At 35.5% G+C, this 11,152-nt stretch overlaps 2 protein-coding genes across 2 annotated transcripts; one reads left to right on the forward strand and one right to left on the reverse strand.

The window, feature by feature from the left end:
• The first annotated feature begins 2,928 nt into the window (after positions 1–2,928).
• On the forward strand, positions 2,929–3,655 carry LOC140770797 (uncharacterized). Its single transcript, XM_073112072.1, has one exon. The coding sequence runs from the start codon at positions 2,978–2,980 to the stop codon at positions 3,494–3,496; it is 519 nt and encodes a 172-aa protein (XP_072968173.1). The 5' UTR covers positions 2,929–2,977; the 3' UTR covers positions 3,497–3,655.
• A 2,338-nt stretch (positions 3,656–5,993) lies between these two features.
• LOC140771243 (subtilisin-like serine-protease S) lies at positions 5,994–10,761 on the reverse strand. The gene is made up of 11 exons (XM_073112699.1): positions 10,292–10,761; positions 10,098–10,192; positions 9,920–10,017; positions 9,685–9,843; positions 8,964–9,075; positions 8,325–8,871; positions 8,130–8,224; positions 7,806–8,048; positions 7,597–7,711; positions 7,297–7,483; positions 5,994–6,733 (listed from the first exon to the last, which is right to left on the reverse strand). Exons 1-11 carry the CDS (start codon positions 10,367–10,369, stop codon positions 6,180–6,182), a joined length of 2,283 nt encoding a protein of 760 aa, XP_072968800.1. The 5' UTR covers positions 10,370–10,761; the 3' UTR covers positions 5,994–6,179.
• Positions 10,762–11,152: the final 391 nt, after the last annotated feature.

Below are 11,152 nucleotides of genomic sequence, written 5' to 3' on the forward strand. Positions count from 1 at the left end.
GATATTTTAATAACTAATTGGTTAGTATCGAATCATTGCTTTATTAAAATCGGCAAAATTGTAAGCAGTAGAGTTGTTTGATTTGCTTTGCTTGAGGAGAATAAGTTTGTCTAGTTTCATTAGGAATCAAATATTCTTTTGTCTATAGTTTAATAACTGCTGTAGCTTACTAATGAGTCCTACTTGACCATATTCTAAGAATATTGTTGGAAATAAGCTATCTTTCTACTAATAAACTATAGCAGTGATATTAATTAAGAAAGATATGTAATTTAATAATACTAAGAATCAAAGAGAGCTAGAACACCAAATTTACATTGAAGACTCTTCTTAAAAAGAAAAATCACGGAGCATAACATGAAATTTACTATCAAGAGAATTAATGTAAGGATCCACAAGAAAATTAATAATCATAGTTTCAAATTATAAAGTTTAGATAGCACTTTCAATAGAGAAAACTAAACATTCTTGAAATAAGAACACATTTATAGATGTAAAGAAAAGATCTTTATATCTTAATCCCAATTAAGAAATTCTTTAACTGCAAACTCTTATTGCGTGTAGAGAAATCATCTTACTCTCTTCTCCTCTTCTATTATCTTTCTTCTTATCTTCAAATGACTTAGCCACACTCTTAAATAGCATGAATTTAATTAGTGAAGTGAAACCCAACATGGATACCTGTAGATCAAAAGTCTAATAAAGAAAATTGAAATTATGCCTCTAAAGGACCTTTTCTGGGTGGGGAACCAAGAATAACTCTATCGTTAATCCCTTGTCAATTGGTAGTTATTCTATTCCTGTGTCGAATACTGTGGGTTTAGCAATCCCTTGTCATACGTACGAACAGTATTAATGTGAATATCTTGATAATATTAACATTAAAACTAACCAAACCAAAGATAGACTCCAAAACCAATGGGCGACCCACTAACTTCTCCTTTCTCTTTAGTTAGAGATGAGCACGTTGTTTCCTTTCAGGCTGTAAGGCATAGATAGCTTTTATATTAATATTAATGCTTCACATCTTCCAACAAGTTCGCCTCATGATCTGGAACTGGAAACGAAGCTTCCTACTATTTCTAATTGAGTGGGGAGAATGTGGGGCTGAGGAGTTCATGATTATGATATATAAGCACAGGTTGTGAATCATGTCACAAGTCTATTTGACCTCAAAATTAGGTGGGTGAATTACGCCTAACATTTGTTTGATTATTATCCATTTTCATGTCACTCCTCTCAAGTTTTTTAAGTCTATAAAAGATTTATAGTGTATTGAAATACACTTAATTGGAGAGAACCTTGGTATAAGATCATTTTAGTCTAATAATAGTGGACTGAAATGTTCTTACTCAATCTCATCTTTCATCTTTTTAACTCCTTTTATTCTTTCTCATTTTAATACTTCTGATTAATTTAGTCTAGAATATAATAAGGTGGTATCTTTATAGAGGGTATAATAGTAGTTAGGCAGATTTCTTCAATGTAGTTATAAGTTTCACTTGATTTCTCCGTATTAAACCGGTCAGAATTTTTAAACACTAACACGACCCATTTATTAAACAGATTACACAAATCATAAATGAGTTATCAGATAGTACAAAATATTTAATTTTTTATAAGTTATTTGGGTTTATAAATGAGTTTATTTGAGTTATAAATAAGTTTATTCGAGTTATAAACATATTTTTTAATCTAACAAATAGATTAATCAGGTCATAAATGAGTTAGTTAGATCATAAACGGATTGGAGGGTCGGGACATAAATGTGTTAATCGGGTTGAGGTAATAAATACGAATATGACCCGTTTAATAATCGGATAAGATGAGTTGACCCGTTTATAATTTGAACACGAATAGACTAAACACAAACTCATTTTAAGTGTCTGAGTTATCAAGTTGGGTCAACTTTTATCACTCTTGATATAAGCCGATAAGGTTGAATACAATCTGATACACAATTTGATAAAAAAAATATGATAATAATTATTTAACACAGGCACCCACACACTTGGTTACAATAGTAAAATATTTCCCAATATTAAAAAAAAAAAGACCTAACTTTTATTCAGTTGTATTATAATCCAACAGTTACAAGTACACAACTTTATGAAACCCGAAAGATTTTCTAAATATAATCCTAACAAAAAACACAACCCCGCATAACAAACAATAAAAATAACAATTTCTATTTATTATTACCAAAAATAGAGATTTATTTTAGGAATAAATATTCTTACAAAGATATTCATAAATATTCTAAAATAAAGACATAATAATTACATTTGATGTGATATAAAAAAAAAAAAAAAAATAAGAATAAAATATTTTATTATTTATAAAATAATAATAAATACTATTTAATTTGATACAAATTATTCTTATAAAAAAAAATAAGAAAACCGAGGAAGCGAAGCAGCCGGCGGCGGAATTTGCGTTAGTTTTCTAATGCGTGACACCGTCCAATTTGGGCCCGTTCTCCGACACCACGCCGAAGTCTCTCCCTAACTATCTTGCAACAAAGATTGCGGTCAACGTGTCCGACTCCATAAGCCGTTGGCCTTCGACCATAATTATTTAAAAGATCTTGTCTCTGTTTCTCTTTTTCTTTGAAACAAAAAACAAATCTAGAGAGAATTTAATACGGATATTGACAATGAATCATATCCTTCCAAAAATGGACGAACCCGAGAAGAAATGAGTCGGAACCTTCCAGAAATTGCCTTCGGGGCCCACTCCACGCGGACCGCATCGTAGCAATTACTTCTTCTCCAAGCCACACCACACCACACCACACCACACCACCTTCCCACTCCCGAGATCTACGCGCGTGACAGCTGTCACTATCTACACTAAATCAACCAACCTACGTCTTTCCCAAGTCTTCCAAAACCATTTCTCTCTCTATATATATGTACATAATACCTCTAATGCCAATTCCACCTACCTCTCTATCTTTTCTCTCTTTTCATATTGAATGGGTTCAAGCTTCTCGTCTCGTACCAAATCCAACTCCAAGCCGACGGCCAAAGTAATCGCCGTCGACGGCTCTCTGAAGGAGTACTCGGCGCCGACCGCTGCGGCCGACGTACTCGGCGACGACATCCGCTCCCACTTCCTTTGCAACTCCGACGCGCTCTACTTCGACGCCGAGATCCCCGCGTTGGGCCACCGGGAACGGGTCCAAGTGGGTCAGCTCTACTTCGTGCTCCCGAACGCTAAGCTCGACCACCCGCTCACGGGGGTTGACATGGCTGCCCTCGCGGTCAAGGCGAGCTCCGCGCTCGCTTCCCGGAGGCGCGGGGGTAGGAGGAGGATTATCCGGGTGATGCCGGTCGAGGAGATGCACGAGGGAGAAGTCGGCGTTGGCGTGGATAGTTTCACTATCTCGGCGACGAGTTCGCCGTACAGGAGATCAACGGCGAAGAAGAGAGTCTATGTGCACGGTAAAGCGCCGTTGAGGACGTTGAGCACTATTCAGGAGGTTGCAGAGTGAAATAATTCTGCAATATTTTTTATTTATTTTTTAATCTTTTTTCACATCTTTCGCATTAAATTTTTTCTAGGTTTTAATTCTTGTACATATTTTAAAAAAAATATTCATTATTTGTAGTCTTTTTGGCAAGATGAACTAAGCGACGATATTTTGTTTGAATTATTGTGTGAGAGGGCACCCACTCATACATTTTTGGGCAGGGCATTCATCCAATTATAACCACTAAAATAACACAATAGTAAAAAGATAACAGAAGAACACATAAGTTGCATAGATTTGAATTTGAAAGTAAAGTAAATGAATTAGACTATACATTGTGCGAATTTAATTAAATTAAAATTAAATTTGGAAAGAAGAGATAAAAATAGATGTTGAAAAACAGATTTTTGTTTAGAATTTGTTTCAAAATACTAACAAGGAGGTTATGAGTTTAACATCAACTCCAAACAATATTGTGGAAAAATTGTTTGGTGGTTTGGTTAGATTTGATTGATAGTTCGGCAGTACGATTAGCTTAAAAGAACAGCTTGATAATGCAACGGCTTGGAATAGGTAGACAATTAAAAGCTGGTAAGACCTAAAGTGTCTCGGTATCTAGGGAGGGTTGGCCTTTGTAAAAAAAATTTGTTTCAAGATAGTTTTTTTTTGGTAATATTTAATTATAGAAAAAAGAGTGTTAGAGATAAGAAACAAGTTATTTCAACCGACCTTCGGTTGTAGAATTTTTTTTTTCCTGTTTATGTTTTGAACGATGAATATTTAAAACAATAGCCGAGCACAATTAGAGGGATAAAAATGATTCTATCTTTTTTTATGCTTAATGAACCTCAACTTTGCCTTAATCTATTGCTCCTAAAAAGTATTTTATTTAGAAGAACTCCTTAACAATAAAAGAAGATAAAGTTAGTATTAAACAACCAGTTGACGCATCCCACGTAAAACAATGTATAGTATATACCTTTGCAATGGTGTGATGGTGTCAACGATGATCCAAGAAAGAGTCTGTTATAATGGCGAGGTTTGCAGTGACATGAGCAAACGCAATCTTGTCATGTTCTCGTGTTCTTTATTCCTTTTAGTTTAATAAGGTAGTTTAGCACTAACCACTAGCCTTCATGATAAGAGCTAAACTCTTAATCCTAATCTTGGTCAACCTGACAGCTTGGATCCTTGTTAGCATGATTCAGCTCAGAGAATATGGATTAGTTTACTTGGTTAAAGACTCCTCTAATCCTACCTCAGTTTAAGGTTTTAAAAATAGCCATTTGTGCTTATCCTAAGAAGCTTTTAATTGTTGTTGATCAATTAGCCATGATGTATAGCTGTGTAGCCCTCTCTAATTGACTTTATTTCATCTAACCAGATATTGTTTAATTTGTATTTTAATTTTAAAATATACTTTGTAGAAATTATGTAGGTGTTACGAGCTAGATCTAGATCGATCCGAATATAAAAAAATTATAAAAATTTAGGTGGTGATAGTCTCGAAAATTAGGATTCTAATTATTTTAATTTTACGTAAATCTAAGGTCGGGATGAAAAGATATAAATAAAATAGTAGAGGAATGTTAGGACGAGTTGATAAATATCCGATATTATGGTAGTCGTTGAAGGGTGACGGACTGCCGTATAGTAGGGAGGGTGGCTGCTGGAAAAAGGTAGTGGCTAGAGTTTAGAAGTTTTAAAAGTTCTACGGCTATGATCTACTTTTAAAAAGATGAAGATGATTTAGCGGTTACGATAAAATGATAAATACAATAATAAGAAAATAGCTAAACTCAATTAATTCTCAATGTTTGACTACTTTGATGATTAAACAAAGAAACCCAACCTCTTTATATATAAAGTCAAGTACAACGAGTCTTACTTGAACTTAGCCGTGAAAATTTATATGACTCAAACTAGGATTTACCTTAGAAGCTTAAATAACTTAATTAAACTTCTCTCAGTAGCTTACATAACTTAATATTGAACTTGCTTAAATGGCTTACATAACTTAACTACACTTGTCTTAAAAGCTTACATGACATAACTAGATTTGACTTAAGGTCTTACATAAGAGATAAATATGAATTAATTAAAAGATAAATATATTCGATCTATCGAGACTAATGTCCTCATGATACGATCTGACCTGACTAGTTTGCATTAGTAGGATTATATATTTTTTTGTTATCTCTATTTAGGATGCTCAATTGATTCAAAAATGAGCTGATTTATACTATTCAGGTCAACTCAGGAAATAGATGCATCTCATTCTTGATTGATATAATATTCTCCCTTCATCTTTCAATTTGCCAAAATTGACTGTTTTTATATTTCTATTCTTTCTGGTCTTTGTTTCAGTGCAGTTTGCTGGACCTAAGAGATATGACCAAGTCCAGCAGTGGAACTTAGAAGAGATCTCTGTTTTTAATATGAGATCAATGGGCTATGCTTGAGCTGCTTCACATCATGCATTCTTCATTCATCCATACATTTTTTAAAGGAATTTAAATGCAATTAAAAGGTCATTTTTTTTTGTTTAAAAAATAAGTCTTACATTGGAAATGATGTGAAGATGAGACTTCCAACTAGTAGCTCCCTATACAAGCAATTGAATTTGTGGAACTCTGCTAAGCTTTTCCACTGAATCATCCTACTGTAAATTGCGATAATTTACAAGGTTTCGAAATTAACTTCATCATACTTCATCACTGGATTGAACTCTGACCACCAAAGGACTTCTCACTTTTGTATCAGCCCCCTTCCATGTCAAGGAGCCAAACACATAACCCGTAGGATGTGCAGCAACCTTGAAATCCACTGTAAAATTCTTCTTCTGACCATAGCTTTCGAATGCAAGAACTTCTGGCACCACTGTTACATTGATGCCAGTAGGTTGAACCACAATAGCTCGATAAGTACTCCCTGGTCTTCCTACATTTGTTACAGTTCTGGTGACTGAGTAGCTTTTCTTGATGTTTGGCACTGTAATTGTTGGATAGTTTAGGTCCGAAGCAGCTCCAGTAGGCTTAGTGCAGATGCTCTTGTCTCCTGTAACTAGTTGTAGGGACTCGTCATCGTAGCCTATTGCGCAGAGGAAGGACTTGTAATCTTCAGGTTGTGCATCATAAATGAGTCCTGGATTTAGGAACCTAGTAGGATCTACAAAGCCTGCGCCGTAATCGAATGGATTTGCTTGTCTTCCTTGAGGGTCTGCAGCTATGGCCTTGCCCTTCTTATCCAATATGGTCGCTGCATTTGAATTTAATGTCAGATAATTGATGGAGAAGGATATGATGAATGATAGATATGATCTATAATATCTTCAGCCAAATTATACGCATAAAGATGTTATCAGACAGTCATATGAGTGATTTAAACTATATAGTAAATTACAGACACAAACACAAACATATGGTAAATTTAAACTACAATTTGTTTCAAACTAATCTGTAGCATATGATCCATCTATCATAGTTCTTAAAAGTAATTAGAGGGTCGTTTGACTTCATGTGTTTAGAGAAATTACATCTATAAATCTAAAGTGCAGTATAGAAACTAGTTTTTAGTTTGTTGATTCCATGAAAATATCTTTTATAAGGGCAAGATTGAGCTCATTTGCAGCATCTTGAGATCCACTTCAATTAAATCTTGACGCCAAAATACATTCTCTCAGGCCCCTGAATAGAAAGATATCACAATTTTGTCTACACTTATTTGTCATTTAACACTATAAAAACTGCATCTTGAAAAGCATGGAACCAAATGGTCATAAACCAGGCTTAAGTATCAGAATGCTTAGGTTCTCTTTTTACCTGTTGTCAGTACTGCAGACTTGATTGCAGATGGAGACCAAGATGGATACACAGCTTTGACTAATGCCACAAGTCCAGTGACATGAGGGCAGGACATGGAAGTTCCAGAAAGTATATTGAAGTTCATATTTTCTTTAGCAGGAGACCAAGCTGCCAAAATGTTTAGCCCAGGAGCAGCAATGTCGGGCTGCGGTACATGAAGAAAGAAAAGCAAATCACCACTTTAGTGACAAACTTGAGGAGTTGAGATTGAAAAACTTTGAAATCAATGTAGTTTTAATGAATTCAATATTCACACACCTTCAAAATCTCTGGTGTCAATGAATTGGGACCTCTTGATGAGAAGGCTGCGACACGAGGAGCTGACCTAGATCCTAAGATTGTCTTTGCTGGTAAGATAATTGATCTTGCTCTCCTGCATATTTTCAAATATATATATATATATATAATTGATCAGAAAAGCTATACATTTGTCAGAGTGGAAATTTTGTTTAAAATCAACTACTAACCTTGTTTTGTTAACATATGCAAGAACCTTATCACCCATTGCTTTTCCAACAGTAGCTGCAGGAATAACAAAGGGAATGCCAACATGATCTTCTGTTTCATCTATTAGAATCATCCCAATTCCTCCAGCTTTTTGAACCACCGAGCTCTTTTTAACCCTTGATTCAGAAAAGTTATCGATATGGCGACAAACGAGAATCTTTCCCTGGGCCTTTGTTCTATTTAAGGAGCTATCCAGGCAGAAACTATATAAGGAACAATTTAAATTAGTCCATTGGTAATTCATCTAATCTGTACACAATCATGTGATAAGCATTATCCTTCACCTTGATTGATATGGTGTAAAGTATCCTGCATTGGCTTCTGAAGCTAAAATTGTCCTCACTGATGTGTTCATCCAAAAAGTATTCAGGCTTTCACCCTAGCAATGAAAGAGCATTCTTCGGAATTTTAAGATCGACTTGAAGATAATTACGCTTAATCAAACTCATTGAGCAACTAAATTTGTAAAGCTCAATTACCATTATATAAGTACCATTACCGAGTACAATAGTTGAAGCAAAATCTCTGTCCGTTGAACTGGCGGTAACCGTGAGCATCCAAGGCGCAAGGTTAGTAGCAGACCCTCGACTTCCAGCATTTCCAGCAGACGAAACAACAAGTATACCATGTCTAGTTGCATGAAACGAGCCTATGGAGATTGAATCACTGAAGTAATCTCCCTGAGGAGAATCTGGACCTAGAGACACTGAGAGAATGTCTACTCCATCTCTGATGGCATCATCAAATGCAGCTAACAAGTCTGCATCATAGCAACCTGTGTCCCAACATGTCTTATATACTGCAATCCTCGCCTTCGGAGCCCCTCCTCTTGCTCCTCCTGTGGCCAAACCATAGTAATTCATGTCCTTCACGTATTGCCCTGCCGCTATTGAGGCTGTGTGGCTTCCATGTCCAGAGGTATCTCTTGGAGATTCATAATTGATAGTCTTATCCATCTCTGTGAGGAGATCACTGCTCTCTTCTGCTTGATACCCACCAAGGTAATATCTTGCTCCTATTATTTTCCTGTTAGATAGAGGGAGGAAATTGAGAATATCCATTCATGGATATAACTAAATGCGCATAACCAGGACGCATTAAAGTGCAACATTCTTAACTTGTTGCAGGTAAAATTTGAGAATGAGTCTCCTCCTTGGCAAACTCCTTTCCATCTTGAAGGAACTGGAGGCATTCCATCATCAGTGAAACTTGGTGACTCTGGCCATATTCCTGAAGACATACTTAATTCTATCAGATTTGATGATTAAGTGCATGTCTTTCAGTAAAAAAAAAAGAAACTAAACTAAACTAAATTATCTTTACTGAATCAAAATCTGGGTACTTGAAACAATAAATGGAATTTTTGGGGACTCAAGAACCCATTTTTAGTTACAATCTAGTGATCAACAAGTAAAGTATACATGTATAAATAAATGTTCATGCCTTCTACTGATAAGCAGATTATTTATTATTATTTTTTGTTTAAAATTTGGGATAGGGAACTTTATAAATCTCATTTAATAATCAAGATGGTGTTTCTGGATCAGTGAAATATATATAGAGAGAATATACTCCTGCCCCACCTAATCAAGCAAAAAGACTCTGCCACTCTAATAGTGTCTAAAAGCACCAGAATCCTCCAAACTTCATATGACATGCTTGGCTGTCTTTAGACTAAATAACCAACTCAGAGTTCCATGTCACATGATCTTTATGATAACTCACAGATGAAAAGACCTTGTACTTTCCTTTTCTCATTCCAAAATCAAGATTAATTTCAGATTCAGATATGTTTCTCTGAATTCATTGAAAATTAAGCAATGTCGACAGCAATCTCACCTGTATCAATGAATCCAATAATAACATTTTCTTGGTTCTTGGTAGAGAATCCTGGAATTTCCATTTCCTCATCCATAGCCAGACCCATGAAATCCCATGAATGTGTAGTGTGGAGGCTCCTCTTCCTGTTTGGGAACACTGAGACCACTCCAGGCATCTCTAATGGCACAAAATTTGGAATGAGGTAATGACCAAAATCTTATGAGCGAAATTTAATAGCAAGAAATTAAAATACCAGCCATCTTTGAAGCTTGCTCTTTACTTAATTTTGCAGCAAATCCTCTAAAGCCATTGCTGTAACTATACACATGGGATGCTTGTGCTTTGTTCATGCTGTAAAATTCCAGCAATCTTTAAGTTAAAATTTGACCCATAAAACCTATGAGTTTACTACAATTACTGCTTATCCATACCTTCCACCATGAACAGCAGCAAGCATCTGGTGACTCTGCATCAATATATTATGTTGGTCATCACTGCCTCCTTTGCCCATATAAACAACATAGACCTAACAGATATAGAAAGCATCAAAAACCATAATTTTGTCAGGTAATCTTACTCTTTGTAAGAAAATAACAAAGTTTTAGATATGAGTTGAGAAACTAACCTGAGAAGAGAAACAGGAAGATAGTTCTGCCAGTACCAGAGAGAAGAATACAGAGCATATGATACCATATGAAGCCATGAGAGAGACAGAGAGAGAAGAGTAGGAGGAGGAGAAGAAGGGAGACTTGAGTTTTATATTGGGAAAAGGATTAGGAGTTGAACTACCAAGCCAACTTCTCTTATAACTAACCAGTAAAGAAGTGGAACAAGATTGCAACAAAAAGCTTCGTTGGATTCCGGATGACCAGGTGGCAGTTAACCTTTATTTTCTCTCTCTCTCTGCCAGAAGTAGCGCAAAATTAGAGGAATAATGTCACGCAATAACATATGTTTGTAGCACTTTTCTCTCTGACACTTCAAAAAGAGGAAGTTCCTTTAAAGCTAATGGAAGAGAGAGAGGAAGTGATTCTTAAACAGCTAATGATTGAAGTAAAAGATACAACTCTTCCTTTGGGAAGAAGAGAGGGGGAACCAATCACTTAAATTATGAGGGGGGGTGTCAATTTGTTCTGAGTGTAAGAGTAGTTATTGTGCACTTCCTATTTTGAAAAGATTTTATTAATAGTGAGAATATCAAGAGTCAATGTTTCTCCATCCCATTGTGCACTTTAAATTTACATCCTATATTCTTTCGTGGCAAGATCATAACTGCCCACAAGATTTAATTATGGATATAAAATTGCTTACATCTTTCTATTTGTTGTCCCTACATTAGAGATGTCTCTTTAAGCATTTATTGAGCACAATGATAGCCCTGGAATTTCTTGAATAATTCTACTTCATGTATGAATTGACCCCTAAATAGTTGGCTCCGATTGGGTGTGCGCTGGATTAAGTATTTAGATGGCTGCAAGAAAGACAA

Source organism: Typha angustifolia, chromosome 11 (genome assembly GCF_048772165.1).
Source record: "Typha angustifolia cultivar Huaian chromosome 11, ASM4877216v1, whole genome shotgun sequence".
Lineage (NCBI taxonomy): Eukaryota > Viridiplantae > Streptophyta > Magnoliopsida > Poales > Typhaceae > Typha > Typha angustifolia.